Raw genomic sequence first — 19988 nt, 5'->3', positions numbered from 1 at the left:
TAATGAGGGTCCCGATCGAGGGTATAATATATTAAATGGACTAGGCAGGGTTAATGAGGGTCCCGATCGAGGGTATAATATATTAAATGGACTAGGCAGGGTTAATGAGGATCCTCATCGAGGGTATAATATATTAAATGGACTAGGCAGGGTTAATGAGGATCCCGATCGAGGGTATAATATATTAAATGGACTAGGCAGGGTTAATGAGGGTCCCGATCGAGGGTATAATATATTAAATGGACTAGGCAGGGTTAATGAGGGTCCTCATCGAGGGTATAATATATTAAATGGACTAGGCAGGGTTAATGAGGGTCCTCATCGAGGGTATAATATATTAAATGGACTAGGCAGGGTTAATGAGGGTCCCGATCGAGGGTATAATATATTAAATGGACTAGGCAGGGTTAATGAGGGTCCTCATCGAGGGTATAATATATTAAATGGACTAGGCAGGGTTAATGAGGGTCCCGATCGAGGGTATAATATATTAAATGGACTAGGCAGGGTTAATGAGGATCCTCATCGAGGGTATAATATATTAAATGGACTAGGCAGGGTTAATGAGGGTCCCGATCGAGGGTATAATATATTAAATGGACTAGGCAGGGTTAATGAGGGTCCCGATCGAGGGTATAATATATTAAATGGACTGGGCAGAGTTAATGAGGATCCCGATCGAGGGTATAATATATTAAATGGACTAGGCAGGGTTAATGAGGGTCCCGATCGAGGGTATAATATATTAAATGGACTAGGCAGGGTTAATGAGGGTCCCGATCGAGGGTATTATATTAAATGGACTAGGCAGGGTTAATGAGGGTCCCGATCGAGGGTATAATATATTAAATGGACTAGGCAGGGTTAATGAGGGTCCCGATCGAGGGTATAATATATTAAATGGACTAGGCAGGGTTAATGAGGGTCCCGATCGAGGGTATAATATATTAAATGGACTAGGCAGGGTTAATGAGGGTCCCGATCGAGGGTATAATATATTAAATGGACTAGGCAGGGTTAATGAGGGTCCCGATCGAGGGTATAATATATTAAATGGACTCGGCAGGGTTAATGAGGATCCTCATCGAGGGTATAATATATTAAATGGACTAGGCAGGGTTAATGAGGATCCTCATCGAGGGTATAATATATTAAATGGACTAGGCAGGGTTAATGAGGGTCCCGATCGAGGGTATAATATATTAAATGGACTAGGCAGGGTTAATGAGGGTCCCGATCGAGGGTATAATATATTAAATGGACTAGGCAGGGTTAATGAGGATCCTCATCGAGGGTATAATATATTAAATGGACTAGGCAGGGTTAATGAGGGTCCCGATCGAGGGTATAATATATTAAATGGACTAGGCAGGGTTAATGAGGGTCCCGATCGAGGGTATAATATATTAAATGGACTAGGCAGGGTTAATGAGGATCCTCATCGAGGGTATAATATATTAAATGGACTAGGCAGGGTTAATGAGGATCCTCATCGAGGGTATAATATATTAAATGGACTAGGCAGGGTTAATGAGGGTCCCGATCGAGGGTGTAATATATTAAATGGACTCGGCAGGGTTAATGAGGGTCCCGATCGAGGGTATAATATATTAAATGGACTAGGCACGGTTAATGAGGATCCTCATCGAGGGTATAATATATTAAATGGACTAGGCAGGATTAATGAGGATCCTCATCGAGGGTATAATATATTAAATGGACTAGGCAGGGTTAATGAGGGTCCCGATCGAGGGTATCATATATTAAATGGACTAGGCAGGGTTAATGAGGGTCCCGATCGAGGGTATAATATATTAAATGGACTAGGCAGGGTTAATGAGGGTCCCGATCGAGGGTATAATATATTAAACGGACTAGGCAGGGTTAATGAGGGTCCGATCGAGGGTATAATATATTAAATGGACTAGGCAGGGTTAATGAGGGTCCCGATCGAGGGTATAATATATTAAATGAACTAGGCAGGGTTAATGAGGGTCCCGATCGAGGGTATAATATATTAAATGGACTAGGCAGGGTTAATGAGGATCCCGATCGAGGGTATAATATATTAAATGGACTCGGCAGGGTTAATGAGGGTCCCGATCGAGGGTGTAATATATTAAATGGACTCGGCAGGGTTAATGAGGGTCCCGATCGAGGGTGTAATATATTAAATGGACTCGGCAGGGTTAATGAGGGTCCCGATCGAGGGTATAATATATTAAATGGACTAGGCAGGGTTAATGAGGGTCCCGATCGAGGGTATAATATATTAAATGGACTCGGCAGGGTTAATGAGGGTCCCGATTGGTATAATATATTAAATGAACTAGGCAGGGTTAATGAGGGTCCCGATCGAGGGTGTAATATATTAAATGGACTCGGCAGGGTTAATGAGGGTCCCGATCGAGGGTATAATATATTAAATGGACTAGGCAGGGTTAATGAGGGTCCCGATCGAGGGTATAATATATTAAATGGACTAGGCAGGGTTAATGAGGGTCCCGATCGAGGGTATAATATATTAAATGGACTTGGCAGGGTTAATGAGGGTCCCGATCGAGGGTATAATATATAAATGGACTAGGCAGAGTTAATGAGGATCCTCATCGAGGGTATAATATATTAAATGGGACAGTGGGGGTTAAGGAGGGTCCCGATCGAGGGTATAATATATTAAATGGGACAGTGGGGGTTAAGGAGGGTCCCGATCGAGGGTATAATATATTAAATAGGACAGAGGGGGTTAAGGAGGGTCTCGATCGGAGGGTGTAAAGTATTAAATGGGACAGAGGGGGTTAAGGAGGGTCTCGATCGAGGGTGTAAAATATTAAATGGGACAGAGGGGGTTCAGGAGGGTCCCCGATCGAGGGAGTAAAATATTAAATCGGACAGAGGGGGTTAAGGAGGGTCCCGATCGAGGGTGTAAAATATTAAATGGGACAGAGAGGGTTAAGGAGGGTCCCGATCGAGGGTATAATATATTAAATGGGACAGTGGGGGTTAAGGAGGGTCCCGATCGAGGGTATAATATATTAAATGGGACAGTGGGGGTTAAGGAGGGTCCCGATCGAGGGTATAATATATTAAATAGGACAGAGAGGGTTAAGGAGGGTCCCGATCGAGGGTATAATATATTAAATGGGACAGAGAGGGTTAAGGAGGGTCCCGATCGAGGGTATAATATATTAAATGGGACAGTGGGGGTTAAGGAGGGTCCCGATCGAGGGTATAATATATTAAATGGGACAGTGGGGGTTAAGGAGGGTCCCGATCGAGGGTATAATATATTAAATAGGACAGAGGGGGTTAAGGAGGGTCCCGATCGAGGGTGTAAAGTATTAAATGGGACAGAGGGGGTTAAGGAGGGTCCCGATCGAGGGAGTAAAGTATTAAATAGGACAGAGGGGTTCAGGAGGGTCCCGATCGAGGGAGTAAAATATTAAATCGGACAGAGGGGGTTCAGGAGGGACCCGACTGAGGGTGTAAAATATTAAATGAGATATGGAGGAGTCCAATTGAGGGGTATTGCCTGTTGCAGGCCTCACTGAAGAGCAGTTGGGACTCTGAACCCTGCAAATCGCTGACTTTCCTTCTCGTAACCCAGGGGCAGCCCTGTGGCTGAGATCAGCTAACTAAGCAGAATCCAGAGAAGGCACAGAGTGGGATATAGAATGAAGCAAAATTCAGGGAATTCTCACCTTCAGGACAGCATCACGAGCTTCCATCAGGATCTGGTGACCGTCCTTAGTTCCATTCTCAATTAGCACCTATAGAGTGGGGAAGGTGAGTGAGGAGGGAAGGTGAGTGAGTGAGGAGGGGAGGGGGAGGGGTGTGAGGAGGGGAAGTGGAGGGGGAAGGAAGGGGAGGGGGGTGAGCGAGGAGGGGGGGAGGGGGGGTGAGCGAGGAGGGGAAGGGGAGGGGGGTGAGCGAGGAGGGGAAGGGGAGGGGGGTGAGCGAGGAGGGGAAGGGGAGGGGGGTGAGCGAGGTGGGGCAGGGGAGGGGGGTGAGCGAGGTGGGCAGGGGAGGGGGGTGAGCGAGGAGGGGCAGGGGAGGGGGGGTGAGCGAGGAGGGGAAGGGGAGGGGGGTGAGCGAGGTGGGGAAGGGGAGGGGGGTGAGCGAGGAGGGGAAGGGGAGGGGGGTGAGCGAGGAGGGGAAGGGGAGGGGGGTGAGCGAGGAGGGGAAGGGGAGGGGGGGTGAGCGAGGAGGGGAAGGGGAGGGGGGTGAGCGAGGAGGGGAAGGGGAGGGGGGTGAGCGAGGAGGGGAAGGGGAGGGGGGTGAGCGAGGAGGGGAAGGGGAGGGGGGTGAGCGAGGAGGGGAAGGGGAGGGGGGTGAGCGAGGAGGGGAAGGGGAGGGGGGTGAGCGAGGAGGGGAAGGGGAGGGGGGTGAGCGAGGAGGGGAAGGGGAGGGGGGTGAGCGAGGAGGGGAAGGGGAGGGGGGTGAGCGAGGAGGGGAAGGGGAGGGGGGGTGAGCGAGGAGGGAAGGGGAGGGGGTGTGAGCGAGGAGGGGAAGGGGAGGGGGGTGAGCGAGGAGGGGAAGGGGAGGGGGTGTGAGCGAGGAGGGGAAGGGGAGGGGGGTGAGCGAGGAGGGGAGGGGGGTGAGCGAGGAGGGGAAGGGGAGGAGTTGAGCGAGGAGGGGAAGGGGAGGAGTTGAGCGAGGAGGGGAAGGGGAGGGGTTGAGCGAGGAGGGGAAGGGGAGGGGGGTGAGCGAGGAGGGGAAGGGGAGGGGGGTGGGCGAGGAGCGGGAAGGGGAGGGGGGTGGGCGAGGAGGGGAAGGGGAGGGGGATTGAGCGAGGAGGGGATGGGGAGGGGGGTGAGCGAGGAGGGGAAGGGGAGGGGGGTGAGCGAGGAGGGGAAGGGGAGGGGGGGTGAGGGGAGGGGGGGGTGAGCGAGGAGGGGAAGGGGAGGAGGGTGAGCGAGGAGGGAAGGGGATGGGGGTGAGTGAGAAGGGGAGGAAGGGGAGGGTGAGTGAGGAGGGGAAGGGGAGGGTGAGTGAGGAGGGGAGGAAAGGGAGTGGCAGAGGATGAGGGAGAGAATATTAGCAAATCACATTGCCACCGTTAAATTTCAGCTGTTATTTTAGGAAGATAGGATCAGGAATCGGCCATTCAGCCCTCAAACCTGCTCCCCCATTCAATCAGATCATGGCTGATCTGTATCTCAATTCCATTTACCCAGTTGGTTCCGAAACCCTTAATACCCTTAATTAACAAAGATCTACGAAACCAGTATTAAAGATGGCGCCGACTGAACGGTTTACTGTGTGACGTCTCAGGCAGCTGCCAAAGTCGTACAACCCTCTGAGAGAAAAACATTTCTCCTCATCTCTGTCCTAAAAGGGTGATCCCTAATTTTAAAAACTGCCCCCTAGTTCTGGACTCACCCACAAGAGGAAACATCCTTTCTACATCCACCTTGTCAAGACCGTTCAGGATCTTATAAACTTCAATCAAGTCTCCCCTCACTCTTCTAAACTCCAGTGAAAACAATCCCAGTCTGTCCAACCTTTCCTCATATGACAACCCGCTCATTCCAGGTATCAATCTAGTAAACCTCCTCTGAACCGCTTCCAAAGCATTCATATCCTTCCTCAAATAAGGAGACCAAAACTGCACACAGTATTCGAGATGTGGTCTCACCAATGCCCTGTATAACTGAAGCACAACATCCTTTTGGAAGGTTTAATGCAGGTGGGAGGTATACAGTAAATGGCAGAACCCTTAGGAGTATTGACAGGCAGAGAGATCTGGGCGTACAGGTCCACAGGTCACTGAAAGTGGCAACGCAGGTGGATAAGGTAGTCAAGAAGGCATACGGCATGCTTGCCTTCATCGGCCGGGGCATAGAGTATAAAAATTGGCAAGTCATGTTGCAGCTATACAGAACCTTAGTTAGGCCACACTTAGAATATTGCGTGCAATTCTGGTCGCCACACTACCGGAAGGACGTGGAAGCTTTGGAGAGGGTACAGAAGAGGTTTACCAGGATGTTGCCTGGTCTGGAGGGCATTAGCTATGAGGAGAGGTTGGAAAAACTTGGATTGTTTTCACTGGAACGATGAAGGTGGAGGGGCGACATGATAGAGGTTTACAAAGTTATGAGCGGCATGGACAGAGTGGATAGTCAGAAGCTTTTTCCCAGGGTGGAAGAGTCAGTTACTAGGGGACATAGGTTTAAGGTGCGAGGGGCAAAGTTTAGAGGGGACGTGCGATGCAAGTTCTTTACACAGAGGGTGGTGAGTGCCTGGAACTTGCTGCCAGGGGAGGTGGTGGAAGCTGGTACGATAGCGACGTTTAAGAGACATCTTGACAAATATATGAATAGGAAGGGAATAGAGGGATACGGACCCCGGAAGTGCAGAAGGTGTTAGTTTAGGCAGGCATCAAGGTGCAGGCTTGGAGGGCCGAATGACCCGTTTGTTCTACCTACTCTGTCCAGAGCCCTCATGATTTTGAACGCTTCCATCAAATCTCCTCCCAATTTTCTCTTCTCCAAGGAGAACAGTCCCAGCTTCTCCAGTCTATCCGTGTAACCGAAGTTCTTCATCGCAGGAACCATTCTCGTGTATGTTTTCCGTACCCTCTCCGATGCCTTCACATCCTTCCTAAAGTGTGTTGTCCCTGGATCATTAGTCTAGACCTCTGTATTACCCGTCCCATGATCGAGCCATTATGCTACTGCACCCCCTACTTCTGCAGAAAAGGGCTGTCCCCTCACTGGCAGATAGATCTTAAATCAGCAACCTCAAGATCAAAGAATCGAGGTGGGGGGGGGGGCGGGAAGCCGAGGAGGAAATGCAAATTTAAGAGGGGGCACGAGGACATTTTCGCTTGTTGAACGCAGTATGTTGTTCTGATCGGGAATGTGCTGCCTGAAAGGGTGGAAGCAGTTTCAATAGTAACTTTCAAAAGGGAATTGCATAGATACTCGAAGGGAAAAGAAACACTAAGAAAGATGGAGGCGGAAAGTTTGGAATGAATTGGACAGCTCTTTCAAAGAGGCAGCACAGTCACAGTGGGCAACTTCCGCACTGTATCATTCTCGGAGAGCCACACGTCAAAGGGAAACGGGCACTTCAATTTTCAGTTTACCCACCCCCCCGCCGCCAACACCGCGAGCTTGCTACCCCAGCCTATCGCGCACTCACCAGGAAGCCCTCAGTTTTCCTCCACAGAGTCTCGACCACACGCAGGCGTTCGGACAGGAGAGGCAGCTCTGAGAGCGAGTAGGCGGACACCACCAGGTCAAACTTCACCTGGGGGAGGAGAGAAGAAACACAAGACATGCCAGCAGTTTAATCGGGGCCTTGAGACAGAAGATCTATGAACAGTAAGTGGGAGAAAGGAATGGAAGGCTTTGCTGATCGGGTGAGATGAAGTCAGGGTGGGAGGAGCACAGGCACAGACCAGATGGGCAGAAAGGCCCGTTTCTGTGTCGCAGGGAAACGTAAGCTTCAACTCGACTACCGCCACCCTGCTGTCTGATGCCGAAAGAAAAGGGGGTTAGAAGACATGGCATCTTTCATGGTCTTCGGACTTTCCCAAATCACTGAACAGGCAAAGAGGCACACTTTTTTTCTCTGAAGCGAAGAGACGATTGTAATGGAGGAACCGCGGCCAAGCCAAACTGCGCACAGTAAGATCCCACAATCAGCAATGAGAATAACCTGTCGTCTTTGTTAAATATAATGTTGTTGAGCCACAGAGACCGAGAGGCTCCTGTCGCCCTGAGACCCACTACAGTCAGTAACTCACAGAGACCATCAGAAAATTGGGTGTGTGTTTTAATTTCAGTCGCCCTCCCTCCTCTTATCCCGCAGGCGCATTAAAATATTGGACACAAACCTTTGGTGAGACGGGAAGGAAGTGTCTGAAATAAACCCCGCTGACTTGCTCTGTGTCCACATCGGTCCCTCCTAGGGTGGAAGAAAGGAGAAACATGATGGTGACTCAGCTCGAAGTGTGGTGACCAGGTGGAGTTAAGGTACAGGCCAGCCAGGATCCAGCTGAATGGCAGAACAGGCCTGAGGGGCTGAATGGCCTCCTCCTGTTCCGATATTGGGTTTAGCCTTTGAAAATCAAGGGGAGTTGATCAACCAGACGCTGGGCAGGACAGCACTGACTTAAGAGGCTCTGCTTAGTCGATTTCGGTTCCCCATAGCCATCTCCTTCAAGCTGTGCGGCCAGAGTTTTGGAGCACAGATCTGTGATTGCTCAGCAGAGGGCAGCAGAGACCGTTATGTATTCGTTACATGGGATGTGGGCGTCACTGGCTCGTTCAGCATTTACTGCCTGTGTCTAACGGCCCTCGAGAAGGTGGCGGTGAGCTGCCTTCTTGAACCGCTGCAGTCCATGTGGGGTAGGTACACCCACAGTGCTGTTAGGAAGGGAGTTCCAGGATTTTGACCCAGCGACAGTGAAGGAACGGCGATATAGTTCCAAGTCCAGGACGGTGTGTGACTTGGAGGGGAACTTGCAGGTGGTGGTGTTCCCATGCGTCTGCTGCCCTTGTCCTTCTAGGTGGTCGAGGTCGCGGGCTGGGAAGGTGCTGTCTGAGGAGCTTTGGTGAGTTGCTGCAGTGCATCTTATACAGAGGAACAGGAGGAGGCCATTTGAACATGTTCTGCCATTCAGTGAGCTCAAGTCTGATCTGTAATCGGACTCCATATACCCGCCTTTGCTCCATATTCCTTAATACATTTGGCTAATGAAAATGTATCAATCTCAGATTTAAAATTAATAATTGATTAAGCATCTGTTATGCAGAAGAGAGTTATACCACCCTTTGTGTCTACATGTGTTTCCTAATGTCACTCCTGAATAATCTGGCTCCTAATTTTTTTTACGCTGTGCCCCCTAGGCCTAGACTCCCCAACCAGTGGAGAGGGTTTCTCTCTATCTACCTTAGCTATTCCCCTAAGTATCTCGAAAACTTCGATCTCCCCCATTGGTGTTCACCGGCATTACCATCGCTGAATCCCTCACCATCCACATCTTGGGGGGGGGGGGGCGGGGGTCACCATTGACCAGAGACTGAACTGGATCAGCCACATCAATACTGTGGCTACAAGAGCAGGTCAGAGGCTGGGAATTCTGCGGCGAGTAACTCCTGACTCGACCACTTCACGATTGGGGAGAGGGACCCGAGGTTCAAGGCCCACAGGACAGGTCAGGGAGAAGAGGAGGGGGTGAATTGGAGAGTCAGGGTTACCTGGTGCCAAGGTTCAAAGGGGAAGGGGCAAAGGTTCCCACGGCGCTGAAGGAGGGGTAGGAATCCCAGGGCGCTGAGGGACCCGAGATAGAATGAGCTTCGGGGCGGGGGAAGTGGGGGGGGAAAATCAGTGCGAGGATTGCCAATTGCAGCAGCATGGTGAGGATGCAGGGGAGCGGAGAGACAGTGTGTAGGGAATGAGAGGGGTAAGTTCACTGGAGCTCAGCGTCGGTCCGTCAGGAGGAGAAAGAAGCAGCCACTGCACTGCCGGTTCGACGAAGGTTAACCTAATGGCCTCACCTCTCATCAGGAACTCTGCAGCTCGGTGCATTGCTGCCGAGCTGTCCACGCACAGGTACTCCCGCAGCGTCGCGCCCCAGGCCTTGCGACCCGCCCTGTTGGCAGACACAACCGTGGTGAAAACACGCTCACTCCGCTTGGAACTGTGTTTCATAACGTCCAATCTCCCTAACCCTTAGTCTAACCATCTCCTCTTGACGTTCATGGCATTACGATCGCTGAATCCCCCGCTATCAACATCCTAGGAGTCACCAGGAGTGTGATGGAATACTCTCCACTTGCCTGGATGGGTGCAGCTCCAACATTACTCAGGAAGCTCAACACCATCCAGCACAAAGCAGTCCGCTTGATTGGTACCCCGTCCACAAACATTCACTCCCTCCACCACCGACGCACAGTGGCAGCAGTGTGTACCATCTACAAGATGCACTGCAGCAACTTGCCAAGGCTCCTTCGACAGCACCTTCCAAACCCGTGACTTCTACTACCTAGCAGGACATGGGCAGCAGATGCATGGGAACACCACCACCTGCAAGTTCCCCTCCAAGTCACACACCATCCTGACTTGGAACTATATCGCCGTTCCTTCACTGTCGCTGGGTCAAAATCCTGGAACTCCCTTCCTCACAGCACTGTGGGTGTACCTACCCCACACGTACTGCAGCGGTTCAAGAAGGCAGCTCACCACCACCTCCTCAAGGGCAATTAGGGATGCACCTTGCCTGCAATTCCCACGCTCCGTGAAAGTATAAACAAAAAAGTGGACAATCTCAAAGCCCTCAAATCTGTTTTCTTGTGTTAAATAGATCTCCTCGGCGAGTCAGAGGGTACAGGGCAGCTACTGAGCCATGTAGTGTAGAGGGATCACATCCGCTCCATTGTGTTCATAGTGTGAAGCCCAGACCTGTGCACAGGAATCCCAACTGTGGCAGTGTAATACTTCTGCATACATTCTCCACTGCATCCCAGCTTCTATATTCTATATCCCTTAGGCATCAGCTGTGGCTCACTGGCGCCTATGTGACAAAACTGTATTTATTTTCTCCTTGGATTAGAACAGTGTGCCTTTAAGACTCTGTTTAAAACAGTGTACCTTTAAGACAGGGCGAGAAGCTTTTGGATTTCTGAGGCACAGTGTGCCAGCTGCATTTTGTTACCTCGGCGACAGCAGGAGAGAGAGGTCACATAGCATAATGTTTCCTCTTAACTACGAAAAAAACAGCCAAAACCAGTTTTGAGAGACTCTGCAGTGATGCATGCTACTGAAAAGAGCTGTCTATGCTCTCTCATCAGAAATTCTACGAGGAGCTACAGGCCAACTTAATTGCCCGAGAAGGAAAAAAGCCTTTTTGATGAAACCGTTTGTATTACTGAAGTAAAGTTTCGACTGAGGGGCTGTCTGTTTTGAAATTCATGTTGACCTATTGCTGTGCTCACCGTTGAAAGAACAGTTTGATGTCTGCTGCAGCCGAAGTATTTTGAATGCCTATCAAGAACAGACTATTTCATCAAATCCGCATGGAGACTTCGAGTAGCATTTGATGAGAATACCTCATCCATCAGGAACCCACAAAGACTTACTTATTTATTTATTCTTAAGAAACAGCTAATTTTTAAAAACACCACTTTTAAAACCGGTTAACTGTGATTTTTCAGTGTGTGTGTGTATGGGGGAGTTAGGTTAAAATAAGAAATTACAAGAGCTTTAGACATAGATTTATCTCAATAGTGTTTAAGATTTTTTTTAACAGTTAATTTGTTGTGGTCTAAAGAAACCTGGTTTGGTCTGTTTTATTCTGGGGGGGCTTACTCGAGTGTTTAGTTTGGCTGTTTTCAAGTTGGGTGGGAAAACTTAAATAATATGCTGAGACCTTTGGAGTGACGGGACTGAATGGACAGTGCATTACACCCGCCTTGGTTATAACACCTGTGAGTCAGGATGTTTTAAGTTCAAATCCCCACTCTGGGCCTCAAGCATATGATTAGGGCTGCACTGCCACCATTCGGATGAGATGTTAAAACTGAGGGCCCCGTGTGCCCTCTCAGGCGGACGTAAAAGATAGCACAGCTATGGCAGGAAGAACAGCAGGTGGGGGAAGAGTTCTCCCCAATGTCCTTGGGGCGAATATTTGTCCCTCAATTACATCGATAAAACAGATTATCTGATTATTATGTTGTTTGTGGGAGCTTGCTGTGTGCAAATTGGCTGTTGTGTTTCCTACATTACAACAGTGACTGTACAACATAGCTGTGACTAGGCAGAGACTTCTATTAGACAGTGCTGGACGAGGCGATGAGGGCAGAAGAAGCAGTTTAAACAGAGTGAGGAATCAGAAAGCAGGAAATTACACAGGACAGGAGATGGGATCTTGGGAACGATGAGCAATTCGGTCAGCAACACTTACCAAGTGACAGTGCCTGTGCCAGATCCAAAATCCAAAAGTGTACGAGGCTGAAAGTCAGGGACGCGTTTCTTAATCTGTAATCAGGAGAAACAACATTAATGTCACAGAGTACCCAGCACAGGGTTAGATAGAGTACAGCTCCCTCTACACTGTCCCCATCAAACACTCCCAGGACAGGTACAGCACGGGGTTAGAAAAGAAAAAAAAAAACGGGGTTAGATACAGAGTAAAGCTCCCTCTACACTGTCCCCATCAAAAAAAAACGGGGTTAGATACAGAGTAAAGCTCCCTCTACACTATCCCCATCAAACACTCCCAGGACAGGTACAGCACAGGGTTAGATACAGAGTAAAGCTCCCTCTACACTGTCCCCATCAAAAAAAAACGGGGTTAGATACAGAGTAAAGCTCCCTCTACACTGTCCCCATCAAACACTCCCAGGACAGGTAGAACACGGGGTTAGATAAAGTTATTTTAAAAATATAAGTATGTATATAAAGGGGGCCTGAGGAATAAAGTCCCCCTCGACATATAAAAAAAAACAGGGTTAGATACAGAGTACAGCTCCCTCTACACTGTCCCCATCAAACACTCCCCAGGACAGGTACAGCACAGGGTTAGATACAGAGTAAAGCTCCCTCTACACTGTCCCCATCAAACACTCCCAGGACAGGTACAGCACAGGGTTAGATACAGAGTAAAGCTCCCTCTACACTGTCCCCATCAAACACTCCCAGGACAGGTACAGCACAGGTTAGATACAGAGTAAAGCTCCCTCTACACTGTCCCCATCAAACACTCCCAGGACAGGTACAGCACTGGGATTGGCTGGTCAATTTGGAGCACTTCCTGCCATCTGAGAGGAGCCGCCCGGTACTCTCCTCTTCTGATTTTAACAAGACAGTCATCACCCGGGCAACTCCAGCTGTCCCGAGCAGGCAGTTGGGGTGGGGAGGAGAGGAGAGGAGAGGAGAGGAGAGGAGAGGAGAGGAGAGGAGAGGAGAGGAGAGGAGAGGAGAGGAGAGGAGAGGAGAGGAGAGGAGAGGAGAGGAGAGGAGAGGCTGCAGCAACTGGAGAGAGAGACTGGAGAAAGGTGAATACAGAGTGGAGACTGCAGCAACTGGAGAGAGAGACTGGAGAAAGGTGAATACAGAGTGGAGACTGCAGCAACTGGAGAGAGAGACTGGAGAAAGGTGTTTACAGAGTGGAGGGAAACCATCAAGGAAGGCTGCAATTTTTCTGGAGAGGTGGGTGTCAGGGCACCTGAAAGACTATTAAGTTTAAACTGTTTGGGGGAGGGAGAAGAGGCCTGAAGACTCAGGGGTGGAGCAGCCAAATCCAGTAGGGGCCCCTGTGTTTGTATTGGTGTTTGCACACAGGGAGCTCCCTCCCCACCCCAACTGCCTGCTCGGGACAGCTGGAGTTGCCCGGGTGATGACTGTCTTGTTAAAATCAGAAGAGGAGAGTACCGGGCGGCTCCAGCCGTCCCGGGCGAAGAAGCCTCCCCCAACTGGAAGACAACAAACAAGTTTGGACTAATTGTGATAAAGGTGCTCCAACTGGCAGTTGGAACAAACATCCTTTTCAGCCTTTCTCTCCCTTCCTCCACTCAGTCGCCTCAGTCACCTATCCTCCCCTTTTCCTTTACCATCCTACGCCATCCTCCTCTACTCCCACTCCACCTTGTTTAAAGTTTGCTTTTTTAAAAATTGTGTAAATTTGTTTTGTTTCTTGGGGGTGGACGTAGCTCTTAGAGCCCATGGCAAGCCCCTCTTCGCCGGTGGCGGGGCCTTCCTGTACATATGCTGCTGCGGCTGCTGCAGCTGCACCTGTTGCCCCGTCACCGTTTGCTTTATTAACATCGAAGCATGGGGTCAAGAGCTACGTCCACCCGAACATGACTATAGAGGCATGCGTGAAAGCAATGGCCGAGGTTGTCGGCCCTTCGGCCATTGTTGCAGCCTCTAAAATGTACGGGAAGGCAGTGTTTTTCCTGAAGACCGAGCGGGCGGTGTCCCTGGCTCTGAACAAGGGGCTCACCGTGGGCGGGACCTTTCTGCCAGTGGACTCCCTGGAGGCCACTGCGCAAAGGCTCATTTTATCCAATGTCCCGCCCTTCATCCCTGGTGAGCTCCTCCTTCCCCACCTGCACCATCTGGGGGAGGTAAAGACGGGGCTCACCCCAGTCCCGCTCGGTCTTCGGGAGAACAGCCTCCGACACGTGTACTCCTTCCGCCGCCAGTTATTCATGCAGCTGGTGCGGGAGGAGGTGACAGAGGGCCACTTCAATGTAGAATTCCAGGGGACGGCCTACCGCGTCTTCTGGACCTTGGACGGGGTGCGGTGCCATGTCTGTAAGGGGGTGGGGCATGTTCGTAAGAACTGCCCCAACCTCCCGGCTGCCAACTCCAACTCGGCGGCCCAGGGTGGCAACGCTGCACCTCCTCCCACCCCCACTACACCACCACCAGATACCATTCAGTCGGTACCGGAGGCTGTGGTTTTCACGGCCTCCGGCAGGGAGGGGGGTGACCGTCCAAGTGGAAGGAAGGCGCGGAGGAGAAATAAACATCGAGAGGCGCGTCCCCTGGATATCGTGACACTACCCGAGCCTGAGCTCAGCCCAAGGCCCGATCTCGGGAAGTCAACTTGCCCCAGGGCTGGGCTCAGGCCCAGGGTGAAGAAAAAAAAGGAGAGTGTGGAGGTGGAGGCCTCTGATGATATGGAGGTCTCTGAGCCTCCGCACACAACTGGGAAAAAGAGGAGAAGGCACCCCTCCACAGAGGGAACAAGGGGCCCTGAGGCGCAGGGCCCATCTGTTGGAGGGGAGCTGTCTCCTGTTTCGGGTCCCCAGGTTTCCCCTACCGCCACCACCAAGGCTGCAAAGTCTGGGCAGGTGCTCCCTATTCCTCAGGATGGAGGGGAGGGGATGGCCCCGGTACATGAGGCCCCTCCTGAAGGAGTAAGTGGGGCCCTGCTTGTGGTGGGGGAGCCTGGGGAAGCTGCCCATTCTGCCACTGCTACTGGGTCGGGTGTCCTGAATGAAGGGGAGGGCGAGGCCCCAGAGGGTCGGCCCTCCCAGCCGGAGTCCACCACCAACCAGGAGACCCCCGACCCAGTTCTAACTGAGAATGTTGCCCCATCTGCTGGGCCTGTGGGTGCTGGCGGAGCGGGAGATGGCCTCCTCTCGCCGCCTCCAGTCTCGGCTCCGGCTGGTTTCCCGGAGTCCGGAACTTCTGTCTCCCCTGGACCACTCATTGGCCTGGGGACGGAGGTGGAGGGGGGTCCTGAACCTCTGGTGCCTACAGGCTCCAGTTTCACAATAGAACCCAGAGAGGACTCCTCCGCCATTGATCCTGGGGGTGGGATCGTGACGGAGGCGGGACCAGCTGGCGCGGCCGGGACGTCCGCCCCACAGTGTGTGGTAGATGTGTCGGCCGCTGGCGGTGACGACCCGGAGGAGGATGGGGATTCGGTGCGGGGCACGGAGGATGATCTTGATTCCATCGCCAGTGAGGTGGTGGAGTCCCTCGTGCCTCCCACCGAATCTCCTCTCATCCCCACGGCGGAACTCCGGGATTTCCTCGCGGCTTGCAGAGGTTGCCGCGATAAAGTTCAGCTGGCCCTCGACCGTTGGTCGAATCTGGCGCTGATCATACAGTCCGTCCGTGCCGCCCTAAAGATAGTGGGCAAGCGCGCGGACGTGAAACTGGTTGAGAGGCGCCGTTTTAATGTGTTCCTCAATGGGTTGCTGGGGGAGTGGAGGGCCAGGTGCACTTCCACTCCCTCCTCACAGTGAGGTGTTTGTGACGGGTTTTAATTACCTTTGACATGAAGATAACCATAGCCAGCCTCAACATCAACGGCAGCAGAGGGGCTCACCGCAGATTTCACAATCTCTCAGTCCTCAGGGAAGGGAGATACGCGGTGAGCTTTCTGCAGGAAACCCATACCGTTCCGGGAGACGAAGCCACCTGGCTCCTGGAGTGGCAGGGTGGGGTCTACATGAGTTACCTCACCCCTATTTCTAGTGGGGTGGCTATCTTGTTGGCCCCGACTTTTCAGCCGGAGATCTTGGGGGTCAAGGAGCTAGTGCCGGGCCGCTTGCTCCACCTCGCCGTTCGCCTGGGTAGCGTGCCGCTCCACTTTGTGAACGTGTACGCGCCCAGGCCCGGCGCGTTGCAAGCGCGCTTCTTTGAAGAAGTGTCCGCTCTCTTGAGCTCCATCGATAGCTGCGAGTGCATCATCCTCGGGGGGGATTTTAACTGCACCCTCGAGGTGGGGGATCGCTCCGGTCCCCAGCGCGGCCAAGCGTCGGTGGAGAAGTTGAGGGGACTGATCAGCTCCCTTAACTTGGTGGACGTCTGGCGGAATCTCCATCCCGACTCCAGCGCCTTCACGTGGAGGTCTGGAGGAGGGGGGTCGCGAATCGACCGCCTCTACATTTCGCAGGCGTACGTCTCCCGCGTTTCGGCGGCCTCCATGCAGCTGGTGCCGTGCTCGGACCACCACCTGGTGTGGGCGGAGTTTACTCCGCTCCGCACGCGGGCGGGGTCCGCGTACTGGCACTTTAACAACCGGCTGCTGGAGGACGTGCGATTTCAGGACTTGTTCTGTCGATTCTGGGCCGACTGGAGAAGGAAGCAGGGGGGCTTCCCCTCCTTGAGGCTATGGTGGGATGTGGGCAAGACTCACATCCGCGTCTTCTGTCAGGAGTACGCGAAGGGGTCGACCAAGAGGCGGGAAGCCGAGATCGGGCGCCTTGAGAGGGAGGTGCTCGACTTGGAGTCCCGCCTCGGTCATGCCGTCGCGGACCCGGCTCTGTGGCAGGCGTACAAAGAGAAGAAGGGCGCGCTGAGGGACCTGCAGCTCATAGGGTCCCGAGGCGCGTACGTGAGGTCGCGGATCCAGATCCTGGAAGATTTGGACCGCGCCTCTCCCTTCTTCTACTCGCTGGAAAAATGGCGGGGGGTCCGTAAGCTGCTCGTCGAGCTGCTGGCCGACGACGGTTCCTCCATCACGGATCCGGAGGGAATGGGCCTCCTGGTCCGGACTTATTACAGTGCGTTGTTCTCTCCGGATCCGTCCAGCGAGGATGCGCGCAGAGTTTTGTGGGAGGACCTGCCGCAGTTCAGCCCGGAGGGCGCCGAAGGATTGGAGGCTCCGCTCACGTTGGTGGAGCTGACTGGCGCCCTCCACCAGCTCTCGAGGGGCAAATCCCCAGGGCTGGATGGGTTGACCGTGGAGTTCCTCAGGGCGTTCTGGGACGTCCTGGGGGACGATTACGCGCGGGTCCTGGGGGAAAGCCTGGCGACCGGGGAGATGCCCCTCTCGTGGCGCAGGGCGGTCATCGTCCTGCTGCCGAAGAGGGGCGATCTCCGCCTGCTTAAAAACTGGCGTCCGGTCTCCCTCCTCAGCACGGATTATAAGATCTTTGCCCGGGCTATGTCTACCCGCCTGGGCTCCGTGCTGGCCCACATGATCCACCCCGACCAGTCCTACACGGTCCCGGGCCGGTCCATCCAGGACAACATCCACCTGGTCCGGGACCTGATCCATCTTTCCCAGAGGACTGGTCAGTCGGTCGCCTTTCTCTCCCTCGATCAGGAGAAGGCGTTCGACAGGGTGGATCACGATTACCTTTTCGAGACTCTGCGCGCTTTCGGACTCGGGCCGCATTTTGTGGCCCGGGTCCGACTTTTATATGCCGCCGCAGAGTGTCTAGTCAAAGTTAACGGGTCCTTGACGGCGCCCCTTCGCTTTGGGAGAGGACTGTGTCAGGGGTGCCCCATGTCCGGCCAATTGTTTACCATCTGCGTGGAGCCCTTCCTGTGCCTGCTTCGCAGGAGGTTGACGGGATTGGCTCTGCGCGAGCCGGCCATGCGGGTCGTCCTCTCGGCTTACGCCGACGACGTGCTCCTCGCAATCACAGATCCCGTTGACTTGCGGAGGATGCGCGACTGCCAGCAGACCTTTTCTGCCGCGTCCTCCGCGAGGATCAATTGGGAGAAATGTTCCGGACTCCTGGTTGGTCAGTGGCGGGTGGACTCCCTGCCGGAGGAGATGACACCTTTTGCGTGGAGCACCACGCACCTCCTCTATCTGGGAGTCCACCTTTGCCCCGCTGAGGAAGCCTGGCCGGCAAACTGGCAGGAGTTGGAGGCGAAAGTCACCGCTCGGCTGGGGCGCTGGACAGGACTGCTCCGAGTGCTTTCCTACAGGGGCCGAGCGTTGATCATAAACCAACTGGCGGCCTCCATGCTGTGGTACCGGTTGGTCACTTTGGCCCCGCCCCCTGTATTTGCCACCAAGATCCAGAAGAAACTCGTCGATTTCTTCTGGGGCAAGAGGAAACACTGGGTCTCTGCCGCGGTCCTGAGTCTCCCGATCGAGGAGGGCGGTCAGTCGCTGGTGTGCGTCCGCACCCAGGCTGCGACTCTCCGCCTTCGGACCCTGCAGAGATACCTGTACGTCGAGCGTCCTCCCAGATGGTGTGCGCTGGCGACGTATTTTTTCCGCCAGTGTCACTGCCTTCAAGACGACACGCAGCTCCCGGTGGAGTCCGTTAGCCGCGCCTCTCTGAGGGAGTTGCCTGTCTTTTACTGGGATCTTTTCCGAGTCTGGAACATGGTCGCCTCCAGTCAGGGCGCTCCCCCGCCGGCGGAGGAGAGCGCCTCGGCTGTCCGGGCGGCCGACTCCGGGGACGGTCCGGCGGGCGGAGGAGTAGCCGAAACCCCCGGGACGTCCCTCACTGCGGGTGGCGAGGGTGCTCGGGAGTGCGGAGCGATCCCGGCCGAGCTGACCCCAGCTCGGCCGGAACTGCTCATCGGACCCAGGCCCCGAAACCCTCCTCGGGAGCCGGTCCCGCACAACCCGAGCCGCCTCTCGGAAATGCCCTCCGTGCCATTCCAATCGGCGCGGAGGGGTTTCCTGTACGGGCTGCTCCTGCACACTCTCCACTTCCTCGCCCTCGTCAGCCGGCCGGACACGCCCTGGCGGTCCGCGTTGCCATCTGGCGGCGAGGGGAAACCCCGATGGAGGTCTCTCTACGCGGGAGTCTTCCCCCTTTACATCGGGGACCTGGGGTGGAGGGTGCTGCACAGAGCAGTCCCGTGCAATAGGCTTTTAAGTAGGTTCACGGACTCCCAGGCCACCTGTACTTTCTGCGGCCTGGACGAGTCCGTGTTCCACATTTATACGGAGTGTGCGAGGTTGCAGCCCCTATTTGAGTATCTGAAGGGGCTGCTCCTCAAATTCTGGCTGCACTTCAGTCCCACGCTCCTGATCTTTGGGCACCCGGTGCGGAGGGGCTTGGGCCGGGAGGAGGATCTCCTCGTCGGTCTGCTCCTGGGCCTGGCCAAGGTGGCAATTCACAGGTCCAGGTTGCGGGCCGTCAGGGGATCCGTCCTCCCCGATTGCCTGCCCCTCTTCCGCGGTTACGTTCGTGCCCGGGTGTCCCTGGAAAAGGAGCATGCGGTGTCCGCCGGTACGCTTGAGGCCTCCCGCGACCGGTGGGCACCGCAGGGACTGGAGTGCATCGTTGACGCCGAGAATGGCATTTTAATTTGAGGTTTTTGTTTATTTATCTGTTTTTAATAAAGTTATTTTAAAAATATGTATATAAAGGGGGCCTGAAGAATAAAGGCCCCCTCGACATGAATAAAAAGGTCTGAGTTATGAAGACCACCTTAAAAAAGAAAAAAAAAACGGGGTTTGGCTGCTGTCTAATTGAAGTGTTGACTGCTGATTGCAGCAACGAGCCTCAGCTGAGAGTGCTGGTGGCAGTTGGAGGTTGCTGAGGTGGAGAGAGGAGCTACACTGAGCAGAGGAAAGCTTCACCAACAATCACCATTAAAGAGAAGAGACATTTTGTTGGGAAAAAAAACAGGGTTAGATACAGAGTAAAGCTCCCTCTGCACTGTCCCCAAACACTCCCAGGACAGGTACAGGATGGGCTTGGGACAGACTCACCTCGTGCAGGGCCCTTGTCACAGCCGCGTATCCACCGTCGAGTCGAGCCGCCACGTAGACCTTACTCAGCTGCGTGTCGTAGCTGAAGGAAAACCGAGAAACA

General features: G+C 53.4%; 1 protein-coding gene across 2 annotated transcripts in view; it reads right to left on the bottom strand.

Moving 5' to 3' along the window:
- The window catches only part of mettl17 (methyltransferase like 17), a 29119-nt gene that overhangs the window by 3330 nt on the left and 5801 nt on the right, over positions 1-19988 (bottom strand). For both annotated transcript variants that reach the window (XM_068014450.1, XM_068014452.1), the window contains exons 5-10: positions 19886-19967; positions 11915-11988; positions 9510-9604; positions 7844-7914; positions 7147-7254; positions 3702-3770 (exon numbers count right to left, since the gene is read on the bottom strand). In XM_068014450.1, the coding sequence (XP_067870551.1) occupies positions 3702-3770; positions 7147-7254; positions 7844-7914; positions 9510-9604; positions 11915-11988; positions 19886-19967 (499 nt within the window). The remainder of the gene's footprint in view (positions 1-3701; positions 3771-7146; positions 7255-7843; positions 7915-9509; positions 9605-11914; positions 11989-19885; positions 19968-19988) is intronic.

Source organism: Heterodontus francisci, chromosome 34 (genome assembly GCF_036365525.1).
Source record: "Heterodontus francisci isolate sHetFra1 chromosome 34, sHetFra1.hap1, whole genome shotgun sequence".
NCBI lineage: Eukaryota > Metazoa > Chordata > Chondrichthyes > Heterodontiformes > Heterodontidae > Heterodontus > Heterodontus francisci.
Note: the sequence above shows the minus strand (reverse complement) of the source record. Positions and strands in the feature narration are given on the sequence as shown.